Source organism: Lepisma saccharinum, chromosome 26, assembly GCF_977018435.1.
Source record: "Lepisma saccharinum chromosome 26, izLepSacc3.1, whole genome shotgun sequence".
NCBI classification, from domain to species: domain Eukaryota; kingdom Metazoa; phylum Arthropoda; class Insecta; order Zygentoma; family Lepismatidae; genus Lepisma; species Lepisma saccharinum.
Genome location: NC_139254.1, coordinates 1,033,671 through 1,055,464, shown reverse-complemented (window position 1 = coordinate 1,055,464; position 21,794 = coordinate 1,033,671). Strand labels below are relative to the sequence as shown.

The 21,794-nt window shown below is 38.4% G+C and overlaps 1 protein-coding gene across 3 annotated transcripts in view; it reads left to right on the top strand.

The window, feature by feature from the left end:
• Window positions 1–21,794, top strand: part of LOC145979436 (zinc-regulated GTPase metalloprotein activator 1-like) — a 180,669-nt gene that overhangs the window by 91,424 nt on the left and 67,451 nt on the right. For 2 of the 3 annotated variants that reach the window (XM_083112329.1, XM_083112328.1), the window contains exons 8-9: window positions 8,693–8,779; window positions 14,820–14,864. In XM_083112329.1, the coding sequence (XP_082968455.1) occupies window positions 8,693–8,779; window positions 14,820–14,864 (132 nt within the window). The remainder of the gene's footprint in view (window positions 1–8,692; window positions 8,780–14,819; window positions 14,865–21,794) is intronic. The other variant, XM_083112331.1, reaches the window with a different exon arrangement.

Sequence of the window (21,794 nt, the reverse complement as noted above, 5' to 3'; positions counted from 1 at the left end):
TGAAAAGTTATTTTTAGCATCTAACAATTACCCTTTCCAAAAGACATATCCAGAAACACAATGCAAGCTAAACTTATTTACAAACCCACGCAGCGCCGAACGAAAAGAACTCATTGTCGTTAAGGAAGAAAAACAACGCAAGCTTCTACTTGCTTTGCGTTCTTTCTCGTTGGGCCGAAACTGCGTTACAATGTTAACAAAGATAAAAGATAAAAATGTACATTCAAAAGATTAAAACTCCAAATGAATTTATACGAGGGCTATTAAATATTAAAAAGATTTGCCAAAAATTTTTCAATCGTTACACGGGTCAGCATGTCTGGAATGATAGATTAAACAGCTGCAGTTCTTACTCGTATTGTGTTTAGTGACGAACCAAGTTTTCACCTTAGTGTCACGTATCTGGGGTTCGGAAAATCAAACGTGAAGGTTGAACTTTTGGGTTCCGTTAAGGAATGTCTTGTGCCAGAATCCACGACACTGTATGGAAAATATATTCCATGACAGTTGCGACACCGTCATCTGCGACACAAAGTGTAAATAGCTTCCCGTCACACTTTATCCAGTCTTAGGACTGGCAGCATCATGGAAGCTTGTGTGTTTTTTTAAAACCTTTATTAGTTTTCCTTCACACTGGCATCATGGAAGCTGGATGTATTTATTCTTTGTCAATTTTTTAGATCCCTTGTCAGTATAGGAGCAGACTGCAATCCCTTGTCAATGTAGAAATGTAGAATGCGTCGTTTCTTTTGTAGTTGAACCAACATCTTACTATTTTCATTCTAATTTCTGAACGTAGGCCATTCTCCTCAAAAAGCGCTTAAGATCTCTATGACTTTCATAGTCGGCAAACGCTCTTTGTATTCTCTCATCTAATGTAATGTAATGTACTGACGTCGTCTACGTTTCCCTTTAAGATTCAAGGCCCTCCTCTCACATAAGTAGTCGTTGTACACAGCTTCTAATATTAAAATTTTCACTAATTGGTACACGTTAGGACTTGACTTTTCCGTCAATACATTAACTGTATGGTTCCATCCCTCAACTGCATTGTTAGTCCTGTGCCGCTGTTGGGAGCAGTTCCACATGGAAATGTCGAAAACATAGTTTTTCATCCACTGTTCAACGAAATAATCCAAAACAATTCTTAATATGTCGTGGTTTGGCGCATCTTTCATCACACACAGCCACCCATCATCGACGTCAGCCACAGGGAGATAAGCCAGAGCTGAACAACACATTCTTATACACAGCCGCACGTCTGGATCTGTTTTGTAATCGTTTGTCAGTCCCAACTCCTGCACCTTTCGCCACAAACATTGGTTAAAGTAATAATTACAACCACTGATCTGAGCCTCGGGAAATACTTTCTTCAGAGACGCTATTGCTGCTGCACGTACGCAAATGTCGCTAATTCTGGTAAACAAATTAGAAATCGTAGGGGAAAATCCAAGCAGTGTCTCTTATGACGGGAAAAAAACAGTTTTTGCCTTAGTGTCGCTAATGACGGTGTCGGAAATGTCGGAACTCCTTTGTGCCATGACTCAAGAGTGTTTAATGCTGTTTCTTGTTTAATCTAGTCGGCTCCCGTGGCGTAGTGGTTAGCACATCGCACTAGAACGCCAGAGGTCCCGGGTTCGAGTGGCACAAGAAGCGAAGTAAAATAAAGGAAATCAATCAATCTCGTTTAATCTAAAGGTGGTCACATTGAACATTTATAAGGTACAGTATGTATACTTGCCGAGTTGTTGTATACTCCTATATAAGCATTGTCTTTGTACCCCATATGTACTATGAAATCCCGATAATCATTTTTGGACACGCTGTATATCAGACTTCCTTCTTGAAACAGCTTTTTTGAGGGGATATATTCATACATTAGGTGGCAGAACAGCCACAGGTTGAAAATCGCCCTTCAATAAAGGATAATTGAATTGAACTGAACATAAAATGTTTTTATAGTTTATTTTTGTTAATTTTCTACATTTCTTCATCAAACATGAAGTTCTTTATAGCCTTGAAAACACGGTGTTTGTGTTCGCCACGAAGTTTCAGATTTTAGATTTATTTTCAGAATCATGAATAAATAACTCCTCATTACAGAACTCTTGCCACTTTTTCATATTCGAATCCTACATACTAACAGCAAACTTCGCAATTTCTTTTACAGAAGGCAGTAGGTATGTACTACCTTGCAGACGGAATGATAGCCGTGTGCACCAACGAATACCAAAAGTTTAATATCGGATCGGGAAAGGATCATGGCAAAATTCCATTGCACGAAGACGGTTCAGCACTTGATCTGGATCTAGAAACATTCGGAACTAGTTTAGCTTCTGATCGGTCATTCGCCGCCGTTTTGGTGTCTGAGCCCGGACACAATACTGACGCATCGACTACAGGCAGTTGTTTTTCAATAGAAAAAGGGTGGAAAGTGATATAGAAGACGTGCGTGCAAATGATAGGAGTTTTGGGTGTGCATTGGTAACAATTCGTGAACTGTCCAAAAACTGTCTACAAATTAATTTGAAGTTCCGTGATGCAAAAACGTAATGTTCCGGCATACTTTCTATCCCCTAAACCTGTAAATATAACTTACTGCACTTATTAAAAAAAAGAAGTTATTAGAAATTGTTGAATGTGTGAGTATATTCGTTTATAGCCTTCATACCTGTTGCGAATGTATTTGAGCACACCATCATCAAAAGAAATGACCAGTACAATACGCGTCATATATTATGTGCAAGGTAAATTAGATCAGAGCTATATTACGATATTACTTTGTAGCAGTGTTGGAAATATGTATAAATTCACATATATCCATGTCACTGGCATGTATAAGACAATATAAATACATAGGAATAGAAAAATTCAAATACCAGAGCATCAAAATCGCGAAGGCATTGAAGTCCCGTAGAAGAAAATCCCATGCGTTCTTCTCTTTTTGTTTTGTACTTTACATTACATTCTTATGCTCGTGGAGAAGGTTAATTAGTACAACTCTTTCAAATTCAAATTTTGCAACCCGAATTACTTTTTTTTCCTACATGTTGCGACCTTAATCACATCACACTACCTTAAGCGGTCCTTGGTTGTAACTTGTTTTAGTTAAACAGGGTTCACAAGTCAACCAATCAATCTACCGGCCTCCGTGGCGGAGTGGTTAGCACATCCCGCTACGACACCGGGGGTCGCAGATTCCAATCCCGGCATGGGTGTGGATGTTTGTGAGTATCCATTCATCAATTTCATCATATCATCACTCATCCCCATCTTCGCAAATTAGCCAAAAGTGGCACGAAAGGCAAATAAAATAAAGCAAATCAATCAATCAATCAAGTAGCCTTACAAATTAATCTCTGATCAGTTGAAACGAAATCTCATGAATCGTTGATGCAACGCAAATTTTTAAACCAAGAGTGGATTAAAATTGAACTCGTTCATCTGAACTTCGAAACAATCGACGTTGGTGTACACGACCATAAGTCCTAGCCTCCATTTCAGTCAAGTCTCGATGTCGAATGCATCTCGAAGCGTCTCGTTCTCGTCTCGAATTTCAAGATGCCTTTTCCCGATAATCCGACGCTACCTCATCCTGGGGAATTCTGCATTTGGGACGCCCACCGAAAAAAATCGCTTTGCACTCCAATATCGAGAGGAGAGGGATCTTGCGGCCTCATAACTCGGGAAGAAGAAGGGGGATGTTGCGTGGCGTTGCTTATTGTAAATGCAGTCGGTTTCCTCGTTGAGAAGCGACATCTGTATTGCGGGGAGGGCAAGATGAATTTCCGCTGTTCCCGAAATGCCAGGCGTCGCGGTCCCTGAATAATTCACGAGGGAAGGGAATTAAACTCGGGAACTATTCATATGACATTCCGCCGGAAGAGAGCTTATTGTTCCTCGCCCGCCTTGTCTCGCATGGAATAAGGTTTGCTCTTCCTCCTATCTGTTGTCTTTGAGTCGCTCATTATCCTCTGGGCTGGTGGTCGGTGGCTCCGACAAAGATTTTTTGAAAGTTTCTAGGGTTCTCGTGTGTCGTGCAAATAAATTCTAGAATTGATTCCATCCTCAGTTTGTATCAAGCTTGAGTTCCTCCCGCACGCAATCTTTCCGGAAGTTCTCTCTCCATCAAACCAACCTCAGGGCGTTGTTAGGGATGCTGTATGCTTACGAGTATGCAGGATCGTCGTTGTCAGAAATTTTCTAGCGGAAGTTAGTCCGTTGGTAAAAAAATTAACTAGCAGAAGTAACAATAATCAATATTATATTACGATTATTTTACACACACACCCACACACACAGGGGTAAAGGTAAAAAAAATAATTGAGACGCCAGCATATTTTTCTCAGGAGTCAGTTTTTTTTACCCAGGGAGCGGACAAACGGTCTAATAAAGCTTGAATGCAACCGATAAAGCTAAACATTTAAAAATATTTCATTTATTAATTAATGCAAGATTAGATTAAAAGTAATTAACTCTTTCGCCGGACTGGCCTTCTCTACCATATACACCGCAGAATTTAAAATGACATGTTTATTAGTCTGATTTTAGTGGTACACGTAATGTAAAAACACTCAAACATTAATAAACACATGCTCTACTCGTTAATTTATTTTAATCAATTTCTCGTCCTCATCGTCGTATTGGCCAAAAGTGACAGAAAAGCGACGTAAAATAATAAAACTACCATTTGTTCCTGTAGTCTGCTCAGGTCTTTATTTCTCTAACTTGCACAGTTCAAATTAACGCTCCTCAAATACGTTGGTACCGTCGTTGCCTTGTAATCGAGGGGTCCTGGGTTCGATACCCGGTGGAGGCACGTAGTTGTTCGGATCCCACTTTAAACTGTAGGTCCAGTCCCGATTAGCCTTTCTGTGCATAAAGTGGATTTAAAACAACAAATCAATCAACTCAAATACGTTGCAAGGTCTGTGTGCATTGGATAGAGATCTAGCAAGAAATGCATTTTTACCCTTACGCTCCGCCCGCCCGCCGTACTCCGACGATAGTTTGGTTGCATAAGGTGCAGGAAAGCGCACAAGCACAAGCACACCAATCAATCACCTTGACCGCGTCGAATATCGGAGCGCTCAGCGAGCAACGTGATCGCTCAGCTACTTGACGGCCAAATAAGCGCTGCTTACTTGATCGCTGAGCGAACTTGAACCTTGCTCGCCATAGGTTTAAACCACATAATATATCGTTTTTGTGTTTCGATCTCGTGAGGCAAAGGGTGAAGAAGTGTTTGTGATTAACGGCTTGCGATGTAACCTAATTACAGAAGTTGAAGTAACAAAAGGTAATATAATTTTCCATTTTTTTGGTAATTGTATTAATTGTATTAAAACGAAAATGTTTATTCCAAATATACAGCATAGTTTTGGAAAGTTGTGCAAGTGTGTGAAGAAGAAAATTTCAACATTTTTTCACATCAACCATTTCCATAATTAACAGATTTTAAAAATCACCGAAATCTTGTCCACTCGACGCATCCGTATTGATCACAGATTACTGAAAGGCACTGATATTTTGATTAATGAGCACGCACCGTCAAGGAAATCATCTGTCTTCTCAACGGGCGAAAATCTTGCTCAGTGAGCATCCCTCAGATACTCGACGCGACTAAAGAAAATCTAAATCCTCAGGTTGTATCAACCCGTGTGTGGTACAGTGAGATCCATGAGTATTACCGTCCAAATTGTCCATCGCCATATTCGAGCACTTTGTTTGACCCAATAAGAGCTTCAAGGATTCAAATACAACTCAAAACAAGCTGTTGACAACTTCTTCACGAGCATAGATAAAAATCCATCGCTTAAAAACACACAGGATGTGAGAGAAAAATTAATGACAATGGACAATTTGCACGGTAATACTCATGGATCCCAGTGTATCATGGGGTCCATTTCGACCCTAGGCTACTGAAGTTTTTGTGGCATCCATTTCTATATTTTATGTTTAATGTTTGCTGATAACTTTGCACAGAAAATATTGAACATTTATCGGTTCGTATTCGATAAGGAGGGCAATTTTCATACCCCATGGTACCACTTGTGTGACTGTGCAGGTTTTTCTTCTTTTTTTTCTTTTTTTTTCCTTACTCTAAAGTGTTCAGACGTAAGAGCTGTTTGGCGAATCATTGATCTTTTTCCTAAACCTGTATTCCCCTTGTAATAGGTTTAGAGAGGCCCTTGGATTCTCGGATGAACATTGTGAATCTGCCTTGTTGTCTTTAGATTCCTGAAACTTGAAATAAACTTCTTACATACATTACTACCAAGAGTAAACATATGGTTTTTATTCACTTTTATACAAATCTTTACATTTTTAAATGTTATTGTAATATTTTTTTGTTTCTCTTAGCAAACTTGAAAGACCTTTGGTACCCTAAAGAAATTTATATTTTGAAACACAGCATTCAATTTTGTTCAGTTATTGCAATTTTTAAAATATTTTTTGACTAGGTAATTTTTAAAATAAAATGACATCATTAACGAATACTTTTTTGTCCATTGTCTGCTGTCTATATATATATATGTATATATATATATATATATATATATATTTTAATGTGGTCCAATTGGACCCATAGTACACGGAACGTATTTTATTTCATGGTACCACACACGGGTTAAATAATAAATTGGACATTCGAGCGTTAAGACATTCACTCATGACCAGAAAATGAAATTAACCTAGCACCGACTGTGGCGACATCGTGACGTCAAATGCGATCGACAGAATAGCCAAGTATCGGGAGGCCACAAGGGGTCACGATTTCTATACCCTGTGGGGGCACATTTCACGGTTGTTTGTATCCCATTTCAAACAGTAAGCCTGAAGTGGACTTAAAACGGAACTTGGCGCTGTCGGAACTTGCGAGATTCGGGTTTTCCCGCGCGGATATTGAATTGTGGTCGGTTTCGAGCGACTTTCCGTCCGCAGGGGCTTTGTTTCACTCCACACACGAGACAAGGAAAGAGATAAAGCGATTACGTCCGTCAACGGAAAAAAGGTGCTGTTTCTATGCAGAAGAACGAAGGATACACGCGCGCCGCCCCGCGGACGCCGGCAGAAGTAAACCCTCCTTTGGGCGGAATATTGGATTACAGTTTTGTCGGTGCACGTCAGTTCTTCGGAGGCTCGCCTTATTGTATTACCGAATCGAGGCGGAATTGATATCCTCGTAACTGGATTACCGTCAAACTCCGGTTACCATAGCATTTGCTCAGAGTCTGCCACGGTAACCGTATTTGCAGCCGTCCCACACATCCGCAATAAATGTTGTAATTTGCAAACTAAATAGTTTTTAATTTTTCCTGCCGTGGTCAGCGTTTCTTCCTCTCTTTGTTCTCTCTTTTTCCGTTGATTGCGACCGTGTATACTGCGCGATTGGATTTTCTTCCGTCCCTTTTCTTTTTATGGGATCGGAAGGGAACGGCGGGTTCAGAAAACCGGAAGAGATTTCGTACGCGATCGACAAAGGTCCAAAGCTCTGTGTTCCGTTCCCAGTCAAGGCAGAGAGTCCCTATTGGATAAATATTAACTTTTCGAAAGGGTTGTTAGATCTTGGATTTGAATTTTGAGAAGTGCACCTGACTCTCTGTTGGGTTAGAATCAATGCTCGAAGTGAGGGAATGGCATCTCCCCGGCTAGCAAAATTTTCGCAAAGCATCCCCCCGGCTGTCTCGTTGTTACCATGCTAAATCATATGAGCATCTTCCCAGCTAACCCCAAGGCTTGGCCAAACATCCCCCCAGCTAACATTTTCCACTTCAAACGCTGGTTAGAATAGATGCAGATGTACCGACGGATCCCAAAATGAAATTCACGAATGGACGCACACAAAAGAGCATGCATGCCCATACTGGAGCTCGAACCCTGAACCTTGGATGGCGAGATCCACTCGAAGCGCCTGGCCACTTAAGATAAAAGATGGTCCACAAAATGTAACCGAAATAACGACTTTTTTGAATCACCCTGTACATGAAATTATTAGGGAACCGATTTTGAGGTTCCAAAAATCTTTTAAAATATTTATTTTTTATGTTCTAAAAATGTGGCTAAAAGTAAAAAAATATTTTGATTCAAAATTCAGTCAAGCAAATAAATAGATGGTCACCAGCGACAGAAGGACGTTACTTGTTCGCTGCATTCTGTGAACAACAAAGCGCATTACTAAATTGTCCATTGAAAATGTACGCCGATTATCTTTAAACAGTGACTTGTAACATTGGATGAATTGGAAGCAACCGTCTCCAATGTGTCCAAAAACTTCCTCCCCGATGGCGCAGTGGTAGCGTTGTTGCCTTACCGGTGGAGGCACAAGTGCTTCGGATCCCACTTTAAACTGTAGGTCTAGTCCCGATTAGCCTTACTGTGCATAAAGTGGACTTAAAACACCAACTCAAACCAAACCAATGTGTCCAAAAAATTTCCACAAGCCTTTCAGACGCGAATGTAGACCAGTTGAGTTAAGGAAATGGCTCGAGAATGCTGGAGTGTTAAAATTCTAAACTAAAATTGTTCGCATCGTGGCAAATTATATTCTACAAAATTGGTTTGCAAAAGAATAAGTTAATAATATTTTGAAATGGGCAGTAACTTGTCAGCCACTGTTGTGTCAGCTTGATATATTCCTACGTGCCGTCATTTGTGTTCTCATTAAACAAATCCCTCTTCCTTGTTTCAGGCAAGTGGCTCTCGCAGACCTCATCATTGCAAATAAGGTGGACCTGGTCGCAGCCGAGGAGCTGCAGGAGTTGAGGAATGAACTGAGGTAAGTGTTACAGATATATTGTGGAAAGTCGCGGCACATTCTTGGCGTTCCCAACATAGGAACGGGCACTTCAATGTGTGTCATGTAAGGCCTCGACGTACAGGATATACCCCTTAAAAGTGTAATAAAAGGAAAATTAATAACTTGACATTTCCATGCATATTTTTTTCTACTTTTGGAGTAAGTCAAAATGCTTATATTATAAAAAGCATCAAATATCGCCAATGATGCTTAAAAAACCGTACAATAATTTGTTAAACGAAATTGATTTTTTAAACAATTTGTCCTCATCTTGACATTTGAGAGGGTTTTGCCCCCTAAAACAGTTTTTTAACAAACAAAAAAAAACACTTATTTCTTCCTTTGGACCCCTCTATACACCTGCCAAGTTTCATGGAAATCGGAGGGGGACACTTAGATGACCTCTCTTGTAATTAATGAAGTCCAGTTTGGGCATGTACATAACGTTTTCCTCTACCTTTCACCACATGTGGCTGCACATTTTTCAACCCAACTCACCTCACTATGACTATTCTTGTTTTATCTCCGGGTGAAGCCATGGCACATGATGTGGCGAAAGCTAAGAGGAAAACAGAATTCCAAAACTGGACTTAATTACTTCGTGAAATATCTTAAGTTTTTGTTGTTGCAATTAAGTAGCAAACTTGCTCTGCATAAACATTTTATGCTTGTTTAATTGTTATGAAATGAAATTATTATTCATTAATATCTTTATAAAATGGGGAGGGGAAAGGAAAGCGGCGTTTGTTCTTTTCGCTGCTGCTGCTTCTGCCCATAAAAGTATCACATTTTTCATTTGGGGGGAGGGGCATTTCACAATAAAAGGGTTTCGACGTCTCAATATTAACCTGTTGATATGAACAGCGAAACACATAATAAGTCGTAAAAAGTTAATCGCAACTTTTAATTGTATCGATGGAAATGTGCGCTTTTTCCAGCGAGAAGTTTCGGCGAACGACAGATGCCCCGCAGACAATGGAGTTCTTTTTCTCCCTCCCTCTTAAGCTGCAAATAAAGTCGAAATGGAAAAGTGGAGAGCGGAGGGGGTAGTTTCTCAACGTGTACGGTCCTTCCGTGGATGCGCAAATAATTTCATTTGCTGAATTAGCAGAAAGCGAAGGGAGGAGGGGATTGGATTCGCAATTGAAGTCGCGAAGCATTCCTTCCTTGCCAACTCATCATCTCGACTTGGAAATAAAAGTTTTAAGTCCCGCTGCCATTCGGGCAGCTCTAAAAGGCGCTGAAATTAAGTTTTTTGGCGAGCGGGAGGAGGGGGAGGAACAAGTGGATGGAGGACGGTTGCTTCTGGTTTGAACCCTCGCGTTGTCGATAGGGATTGAGCGATTCCGCCGTGCTGTTCCTATATTATCGGCTGCGTGAGAATTGCTTCGATTGATTCATAGGTTTGGTTTATTTTACTTTCTTTACTGCCACTTTTTGGCTACCCCCGAAGATGAGGACCCGGGATCTCTATAGCGTCGTAGATCTAACAGCTTCGACACTGAGGCCGGCGAGAATTGTTTGGATTACGTGGTTTGAATATGTTGGAGGGGCCGCAGAAATATCTAGAGTCTGACCCACAATTCAGGGTGTTACTTTTTCTGGAAATGTCAGGGAAATGTCTGGAAAAAATCAGTAATGTGGTGGAAGTACACAAGAAGTAGATTTTTGAACTAAGAAGAAAATGACAAGCAAGATATTTTAAATTTGTTGTTGACAAACTATACTTCAGTTTGATATACTGAATATTACTTGTAGTTACAGTAGCAATTGCATGATGAATACTCTAGGAAAAGGGTTCACGTTTTGAACTATTTTTCAAGTAGAAATCTCTTACAGTAAGTAGCAATTGGCATTTTCCACTTTCTTCTTGCAATTTTTGGGTTGTGTTTGGTTGATATTGCGATTAATACATATTAAATTTTACTAAAATTATGTATTATTTATGCCATAGTTGTTGATTTTTTTATAGAAAGGAATTTTTATTTACCATCAGTCAATACGTGGCAATTATTACTTAAAAACTTACCCCTGATGCCCCTTTCCAGCAGTCAATTTCTGTTCAGTTTCCCTTCTCGTTATTATTGCTGTTAACTTGGCTAAGTGTGATCCTTTGTGTGGTGTTTTAATAAAATGTAGTCACCTTCTTACATGCATGTGTAAATTGTCACGTGCCTAAAGTCGTTTTCACGTTCAGAAGACACAATGGGCTCTTATGGGCAATGCTTTTCTTATGGGAAATACGAGCGCGCTGTTGTCAAATTTCTGGATTTACAAATTTAGCTTAAGTAAAATCGGTACCTGCAGTTTTGCAGGAAATTTTGTAGAGAATACGATGGTGAACACAAAAAACTGGTAACTTGCTTACATAATTTTAGATAAATTAAAAACGCAAATTTTCTGTGAAAACACAATTTTTACATTGTTTTCATTCCTAACGTTGAAACATGCCGTAAAATTGAAGCTTTCATTATGAAAAAAATTGACACTGTTTTTTAATTGTCATAGGTGACGGTGGTACTCAGAATTTATCAATACTTTAAAGCATATTTGCATTAAAAAATATTCAAATAAAGTATGTGGAGATTTTTTATATTCGTGCAGTAGAAAATGTCGTCGCTGGCCATTTTTTGTTCTGTAATTCCAAGTAAAAACTTCCAGCGACAAAGTTGTGGAGAAAATAATGAAATTATTTTTTATAACCACTCAAAGGTTCCCAGAAATATTACTTCCATGCATTTGGAGTTTCTTTTTAACCCGAACCGCGCGCGAAGTAAGGAGACGTTGTCTGGCCATCTTGAGCTGACTCACCGCAGCATTCCGGCTAATCAACACCAAGTTTTCAAGTTATTTTATTTCCATTCAGTAAAAATATGAACTTCATGATGTTTGTTATAATAGAATTGAAATTACTTAAATTTAATAATTGACAATTATTTCCAATGCTGCTGTTGTGATCAACATTAGTGCTGTCGCAAATACACGTTGTTTTCGTTTACATTACTGTCGACATTAATACTGAAATGAAGATCACCTTTTAGTTTCCAACGTACACATAAATTCATAGACACCATATTAACCTTTGAAAGGCTTTCCAACACGTGACAAAATATGGGGCTTCAAGATAGAAATATGACATGCCTTGCTTGAGTCATTCACCTCTTATCAGTTCACGTGGGCCATAACTCATTTGTTTGTTTGGGTTGCAACTTAATCTAACCCATGTGCCAGGTTCACCTTACTTGAGTGAGAGATCTGCTTTGGCATGTTTAGACTTTTTCCCTCTCTCGAAAAAGTGTTTTCAGTTGTGTGATCGCTCAGTGATTTTTACTTTTTTAAGTGATTTCTGAAGTGTCATATTCGTGCAGTACACTCGCGTGTGTAGTGATCGCATTGGATCATAGTAAAAAGGGTAACTGTAACGTTCACAGTATAATATTAATATTAATAATTACATATAATTATCATTATATATACAAAATACGTAACACCTTCATTGTGAAGGAAGGTCATCATTTCCCGGCGACATGAGCTAGCGCTGTATTGGCAACACTGTGCGGTTTCTCCATAAGCGCCGTTGTGTCTTCTGAACGTGAAAACGACTCTAGTCGGCCGAACACAATCACTAATCCGATATGGATTATTTCATGAAAGCGACGACAGATGGCAGTGCGCAAAAGAACGGAAAATAAAACTGATTGTTGAAATTAGAATACGAGAAGGATGATTATATGTATTAAAGCAAATGAGAAATATGTAAATGCAGATTATAAAAATGTATATAAGGGACAAATAACATAAACAGGAGATAATGGTAATTAAGGATACCTATACCCATATATGGAATATTCAGTAAAGTTAATAAGCTGAGTGACGAGTTCAGAAATGTGTCATTTTTCGATCTTTGAGATCGGATTTGATTCTGTTTACCTATGGCGAGGAGAACGTCGCCAGGTTTTGGTTGTTTTGTCCCGGGTGGCGCTGTATTCAAATTAGACTCCGTAAAGCACTTCCGGCTGCGCTGGTTATATTAGTAGCACTGGGCCACAGGTAAGTGCTTTTTACTAGCGATCCGTGGTTATCCTTTGGTTTTGGCAAAGGAGGCGGCGCTCTTGTCAAATTAGACGCCCCTAAAGTCCATTGTAGTTTTGATTTCCATTTCTTCGATGCCGAAGAAAAGAGGAAAGCGTACTGGAGAGAGAGTTCGGGAGTATGTTATGGAGCGGAGGAGACAAGAGGAGGAGAAACTATGCAACCTCCTGTTGGAAGCCATGATCCTTTGGGTCTCAAATAAGATATTTCGAGTTCCGCCAAGGGAGTAATGATGAGGATCCAAGAAGAAAGGTAATAAAGGATGCCAAGTCATGAAGAAGAAGGCCTAAGACGATTTGTTGTAAATAGAAGATTGAAGAAATAGATGATTTTGCCAAAGAAGAAATTGATGAAGGCCAAGACGATTTGTTGTAAATAGAAGATAGAAGAAATAAATGATACATAGAAGAAAGAAAAAGAAGTCAATTCTTTTGCTAAAGAAGAAATTTACGTTAGTAGAAGAAAGAGGAAGAAGCCGATTCTTTTGCTAAAGAAGAAATTTACGTTAGTAGAAGAAAGAAGAAGAAGCCGATTCTTTTGCTAAAGAAGAAATTTACGTTAGTAGAAGAAAGAAGAAGCCGATTATTTTGCTAAAGAAGAAATTTACGTTAGTAGAAGAAGGAAGAAGAAGTAGATTCTTTTACTAAAGAAGAAATCTACGCTAGTAGAAGAAAGAAGAAGCCTATTCGTTTAATGTAGAAGAAAGAAGAAGAAGGCAAATATAATCTCTTTCAAAGAAATATTCATGTGCATATATCGTATAATCTCTGTAACTGTGAAGATTCTCAGAATATAGACTCGCATTTTTATCATATCCTTTGGCTATAATGCTTTCTTATTTGCATTCTCAAACAAAGAACCCATTACCCTGAAGATTTGTAACCGTGGTATACTTATATTCAGTGTGCACGGAGGGACTTAGCAAAATACACGAATTGCCCTGATGACTTCGTCTGAAACTTTTTGGTTCTTTCTCTGGAAAAGTCAGGGAATTTTGTTTTTACAAAATTGTAGACACCCTGCAATTGCAGTTTTCACATATCGTCGTGTGAGAACCAGAGGGACGTGACTCTAATTTATTAAATTTACGGGAGAGCGGAAATAATGTGTTCTTAGGAATACGTCTGACTCTTAAGGGAGTCAGTAAATTGGAGATACGTGACTCCACGTTACTCTTAAGGATTAGAAGTGGAGATATGTCGATCTGACTCCAAACAGAACTCTTCAGAGGAGTTAATTTAAACAAAACAGAAATCAGCATTTTTGGAGTTACGACGATATGCTTCCGGAGTTGGCCCCTAAGCCCCCCGCGAGAGCGGGATTCCGGTCGGGTTCAGAGCCCATTCCCTGGGCAGCCCATTCTGTGTACGCAGCATTCGGCGTCTGTATTACCTTTGTGTTCTGCTCCACGAGACACATGAGGGTAATCGCGTCGCGGAGGCCGGTCTCCAATTTCTTCCATTTCACAAGCCCCGATCGCTTTCATCTCGTAACTCTGTTAGATAACCCATTTAGGGTCATTTGAACGCCTGATGGGAAATAAAATTGACGCCCGTAGTCATGTTAACGAAATGAAGTTCCCTGCGCGAGTGGGGAAGGGGGGGTCTTCTTGTTACACGGAGCAGTTGGCGCTAAATGCCTGATAACTACTTTTTCTGCTTCTTTTTTCGCCTCGAAATTCACACCTTTTAAAAGAGACGGCGGAAAAAGAGCGTTCGTGATCTCTTCTCTCGCAAATTCACGCCCTGCTACACTTTTTCTCTGATGCAGCCGTTTAATGATAAGAGGCCCGTTCGACCGTAGGGCCGAATTAGCTACACTTCCTATATGCTGCGATCAGCCGTTTCATAAGGCTTTCTGCATGCGTCGCGTTTCCTTCCCCCCATTGTATGAGTTTTGACGCTTCTTTCTCTATTTGTCTTTTCAGGAGCATGAACGCAGGGGCGGAGTTCGTGGAAGCCGAGCGGTGCAGGTGAGTGGTTGCCTTTTCTTTCGCTTTCCTCGCCACCGAGCAGGATATGAGATTTTCTACTCGACGGGGGAGGGCTATTATCAATCTGTTGGCGCTTCCCGTCCTTAAACAAGAACTTTGAATCCTTTGACGAGCACAAATGATGAGCCTCGAATTGAATTTTTCATCTCGCTCCATCGCTCATCTAGTGTAAAAAGTTGGCGGCATACGTGTGCGTCACAGGTCGGAAGTATTTTTATTTTTGCAATCATCAAGACGCAGAAGTTGGGAGCATCTTCTAGAGTAGTGTAATTGGACCTACAACCAGGACGAGAAAGTATGACCCCCCTCAGATTGATTTGTCTACACTTACAAAAGGCACTTCTGTGAGATTGTTGTCCATAAACCTGTCAAAAATAAGCCTCTCTTGATATTTTTTTTGCCCACACCTAAAACTAAGCCACACCCACCCACATACACACCCACACCCACCCACATACACACATACACCCACCCACACCCACCCACATACACACCCACACCCACCCACACATATTTACTTCCGGTCCACTTGTGGCCTATTTCTGAGCACAGCTCTGTTAGAGATAGGGATATTATATAAATTTAAAAATTATTTCATTCTTCACAAACAAATCTCATCTAACAATTCCATAACAGTTCCATGCTCAGCTCTGTGTCTGTGTGAGGCAAGCACAGCTCTGTTAGAGATAGGGATATTGAGTATTGAAACATCTAGAAATTATTTTATTCTTCTCAAGCTCAGCTCTGTATCTGTGTGGGGATTTGTACCTAATAACATCAAAACAACACAGCTCTGTTAGAGACAGAATATTCAATTCCATATCTATAACATCTCTGTGTAATTCCATAACAGTTCCATGCTCAGCTCTGTGTCTATGTAGAGCAAAACAGCACAGCTCTGTTAGAGATAGGTATATTATATAAATTTAAAAATTATTTCATTCTTCACAAACAAATCTCATCTAACAATTCCATAACAGTTCTATGCTCAGCTCTGTGTCTGTGTGAGGCAAGCACAGCTCTGTAGGAATATTAAGTATAAATTTAAAAAATATTTCATTCTTCACAAACAAATCTCATCTAACAATTCCATAACAGTTCCATGCTCAGCTCTGTGTCTGTGTGATGCAAGCACAGCTCTGTAGGAATATTAAGTATAGATTTTAAAATTATTTCATTCTTCACATCTAACAATTCCCATAACAGTTTCATGCTCAGCAAGGCTCTTTAAGTATCTTAATATTTCATTCCTTCATAACAGTTTTTGTGTCTGTGTGGGGATTTGTACCTAATAACATCAAAACAACACAGCTCTGTTAGAGACAGAATATTCAATTCCATATCTATAACATCTCTGTATAATTCCATAACAGTTCCATGCTCAGCTCTGTGTCTATGTAGAGCATTTAAAAATTATTTCATTCTTCACAAACAAATCTCATCTAACAATTCCATAACAGTTCCATGCTCAGCTCTGTGTCTGTGTGGGATTTGTACAGCAACATAGCTTTGTTAGAGATTCATTCAATTCTTCACCTCCATATCCATAACAGCTCTGTGTTTATAATAGATAGGAATATTGAGTGCATCTAACAATTCCTGCCCATAACAGTTCCATGTTGTAGAAATATCAGCAAGGCTCTATGTCTGTGAGATTTGAAACCTGTTCCTGTACAGCTCTGTGAGAATTTTCATAGTGCCTAATAATATCAGCACAGCTCAGTTAGGATCGCATCTAACAAATATCAAGGATTTGTACCTAATTACAGTAGCACAGGGATAGGGATAATAAGTATAGACTATTGATATAGAAATTATTTTTTTCTTCAATCTTATTCTTAAGAGTTCTATGCTCCTATGTGTCTGAGCAACATCAGTACAGCACAGCTCTGTTAATTAATATCTATTGAAACATGTGTCTGTGCGGGGATTTGTACCTAAGTATAGCTATTATTGAGTATATAATTATTATATCTAGAACTATTTTCTGTGTATGTGCAGGGATTTGTACTTAATAACATCAATACAGCATTGCTCTGTTAGAGTATAGATTTATATTATTATTGAAACATCTCTTCACAAACAATCTCATCTAACAATTCTATAACAGTTCCGCTCAGCTCTGTGTCTGTGCGGGGATAAACATCAGTACAGCACAGCTCTGTTGCTCATTTTTTCAGCTCTGTGTCTGTGCAGGGATTTGTACCTAATAACATCAGTACAGCACAGCTCTGTTAGAGTATAGATTTAATTATATTATTATTGAAACATCTAGAAATTATTCTTCAAACAAATATCATCTAACAATTCCATGCTCAGCTCTGTTGCTCATCTTTTCAGCTCTGTGTCTGTGCAGGGATTTGTACCTAATAACATCAGTACAGCACAGCTCTGTTAGAGTATAGATTTAATTATATTATTATTGAAACATCTGGAAATTATTCTTTCTAATAATTCCATAAGAATTCCATGCTCAGCTCTGTATCTGTGCGGGGATTTGTACCTAATAACATCAGTACAGCACAGCTCTGTTAGAGATAGGGATATTGAGTATAGATTTAATTATTGAAACATCTAGAAATTATTCTTCAAACAAATATCATCTAACAATTCCATAACAATTCCATGCTCAGCTCTGTGTCTGTGCGGGGATTTGTACCTAATAACATCAGTACAGCACAGCTCTGTTAGAGACATTTAATTCTTCACATTTATGTCCATAACATCTCTGTGTCTGTGTGTCAGTACAGCACAGCTCTGTTAGAGATAGGGATATTGAGTATAGATTTAATTATTGAAACATCTAGAAATTATTTCATTTTTCACAAACAAATCTCATCTAACAATGTCTGTGCGGGGATTTGTACCTAATAACATCAGTACAGCACAGCTCTGTTAGAGACATTTAATTCTTCACATTTATGTCCATAACATCTCTGTGTCTGTGTGTCAGTACAGCACAGCTCTGTTAGAGATAGGGATATTGAGTATAGATTTAATTATTGAAACATCTGGAAATTATTCTTTCTAATAATTCCATAAGAATTCCATGCTCAGCTCTGTATCTGTGCGGGGATTTGTACCTAATAACATCAGTACAGCACAGCTCTGTTAGAGATAGGGATATTGAGTATAGATTTAATTATTGAAACATCTAGAAATTATTCTTCAAACAAATATCATCTAACAATTCCATAACAATTCCATGCTCAGCTCTGTGTCTGTGCGAGGATTTGTACCTAATAACATCAGTACAGCATAGCTCTGTTAGAGACATTTAATTCTTCACATTTATATCCATAACAGCTCTGTGTCTGTGTGAGGCAAGCACAGCTCTGTTAGAGATAGGGATATTGAGTATTGGAACATCTAGAAATTATTTCATTCTTCACAAACAAATCTCATCTAACAATTCCATGCTCAGCTCTGTGTCTGTGTGGGGATTTGTACCTAATTATTCAAAACAACACAGCTCTGTTAGAGACAGAATATTCAATTCTTCACAATTCCATAACAGTTCCATGCTCAGCTCTGTGTCTATGTAGAGCAAAACAGCACAGCTCTGTTAGAGATAGGGATGTTAAGTATAAATTTAAAAATTATTTCATTCAACATGTTGAACATACGTTGAAACGTTTATATAGAAACAATAGGCATTGATTGCCACTTTTCAGACCAGTTTTAAATTCCATACAAATACAGAGTTGAAACTGTCATGGCATAGGGATGAAATAACATCTAGACACTCAATAGATGTGAAGAATTAATTATACCCTAACTGTTAGTCCCTATCTCAGAGCTGTGCTCTGTACAAATCCCACACAGACACAGGAACTGTTATGAAGAAATGAAATATTAATATCCCTATCTACACAGGCATAGAGCCTTGCTGAGCATGAAACTGTTATGGGAATTGTTAGATGTGAAGAATAAATTTCACAGAGCTGTTATGGATATGGAGGTGAAGAATTGAATGAAATAATATTTATACCCATCTACTCTGTCTCTAACAAAGCTATGTTGCTGTACAAATCCCACACAGACACACAGCTGAGCATGGAACTGTTATGGAATTGTTAGATGTGAAGAATAAATTTCACAGAGCTGTTGTGGATATGGAGGTGAAGAATTGAAAGAAATAATATTTATACCCATCTACTCTGTCTCTAACAAAGCTATGTTGCTGTACAAATCCCACACAGACACAGAGCTGAGCATGGAACTGTTATGGAATTGTTAGATGAGATTTGTTTGTGAAGAATAAAATTTAAATCTATACTTAATATTCCTATATTTAACAGAGCTGTGCTTGCCTCACACAGACAGAGCTGAGCATGGAACTGTTAGATGAGATTTGTTTGTGAAAAATAAAATTTAAATCTATACTTAATATTCCTATCATGTAACAGAGCTGTGCTTGCCTCACACAGACACAGAGCTGAGCATGGAACTGTTAGATGAGATTTGTTTGTGAAGAATAAAATAATTTTTAAATTTATACTTAATATCCCTATCTCTAACAGTTTTGCTCTACATAGACACAGAGCTGAGCATGGAACTGTTATGGAATTACACAGAGATGTTATGGATATGGATGTGAAGAATTGAATATTCTGTCTCTAACAGAGCTGTGTTGTTTTGATGTTATTAGGTTCAAATCCCCACACAGACACAGAGCTGAGCATGGAATTGTTAGATGAGATTTGTTTGTGAAGAATGAAATAATTTCTAGATGTTCCAATACTCAATATCCCTATCTCTAACAGAGCTGTGCTTGCCTCACACAGACACAGAGCTGTTATGGATATAAATGTGAAGAATTAAATGTCTCTAACAGAGCTATGCTGTACTGATGTTATTAGGTACAAATCCTCGCACAGACACAGAGCTGAGCATGGAATTGTTATGGAATTGTTAGATGATATTTGTTTGAAGAATAATTTCTAGATGTTTCAATAATTAAATCTATACTCAATATCCCTATCTCTAACAGAGCTGTGCTGTACTGATGTTATTAGGTACAAATCCCCGCACAGATACAGAGCTGAGCATGGAATTGTTATGGAATTATTAGAAAGAATAATTTCTAGATGTTTCAATAATAATATAATTAAATCTATACTCTAACAGAGCTGTGCTGTACTGATGTTATTAGGTACAAATCCCTGCACAGACACAGAGCTGAAAAGATGAGCAACAGAGCTGAGCATGGAATTGTTAGATGATATTTGTTTGAAGAATAATTTCTAGATGTTTCAATAATAATATAATTAAATCTATACTCTAACAGAGCTGTTCTGTACTGATGTTATTAGGTACAAATCCCTGCACAGACACAGAGCTGAAAAAATGAGCAACAGAGCTGTGCTGTACTGATGTTTATCCCCGCACAGACACAGAGCTGAGCGGAACTGTTATAGAATTGTTAGATGAGATTGTTTGTGAAGAGATGTTTCAATAATAATATAAATCTATACTCTAACAGAGCAATGCTGTACTGATGTTATTAAGTACAAATCCCTGCACAGACACAGAAAATAGTTCTAGATATATTATAATTATATACTCAATAATAGCTATACTTAGGTACAAATCCCCGCACAGACACATGTTTCAATAGATATTAATTAACAGAGCTGTGCTGTACTGATGTTGCTCAGACACATAGGAGCATAGAACTGTTAAGAATAAGATTGAGGAAAAAAATAATTTCTATATCAATAGTCTATACTTATTATCCCTATCCCTGTGCTACTGTAATTAGGTACAAATCCTTGATATTTGTTAGATGCGATCCTAACTGAGCTGTGCTGATATTATTAGGCACTATGAAAATTCTCACAGAGCTGTACAGGAACAGGTTTCAAATCTCACAGACACAGTGCCTTGCTGATATTTCTACAACATGGAACTGTTATGGGCAGGAATTGTTAGATGCACTCAATATTCCTATCTATTATAAACACAGAGCTGTTATGGATATGGAGGTGAAGAATTGAATGAATCTCTAACAAAGCTATGTTGCTGTACAAATCCCACACAGACACAGAGCTGAGCATGGAACTGTTATGGAATTGTTAGATGAGATTTGTTTGTGAAGAATGAAATAATTTTTAAATGCTCTACATAGACACAGAGCTGAGCATGGAACTGTTATGGAATTATACAGAGATGTTATAGATATGGAATTGAATATTCTGTCTCTAACAGAGCTGTGTTGTTTTGATGTTATTAGGTACAAATCCCCACACAGACACAAAAACTGTTATGAAGGAATGAAATATTAAGATACTTAAAGAGCCTTGCTGAGCATGAAACTGTTATGGGAATTGTTAGATGTGAAGAATGAAATAATTTTAAAATCTATACTTAATATTCCTACAGAGCTGTGCTTGCATCACACAGACACAGAGCTGAGCATGGAACTGTTATGGAATTGTTAGATGAGATTTGTTTGTGAAGAATGAAATATTTTTTAAATTTATACTTAATATTCCTACAGAGCTGTGCTTGCCTCACACAGACACAGAGCTGAGCATAGAACTGTTATGGAATTGTTAGATGAGATTTGTTTGTGAAGAATGAAATAATTTTTAAATTTATATAATATACCTATCTCTAACAGAGCTGTGCTGTTTTGCTCTACATAGACACAGAGCTGAGCATGGAACTGTTATGGAATTACACAGAGATGTTATAGATATGGAATTGAATATTCTGTCTCTAACAGAGCTGTGTTGTTTTGATGTTATTAGGTACAAATCCCCACACAGACACAGAGCTGAGCTTGAGAAGAATAAAATAATTTCTAGATGTTTCAATACTCAATATCCCTATCTCTAACAGAGCTGTGCTTGCCTCACACAGACACAGAGCTGAGCATGGAACTGTTATGGAATTGTTAGATGA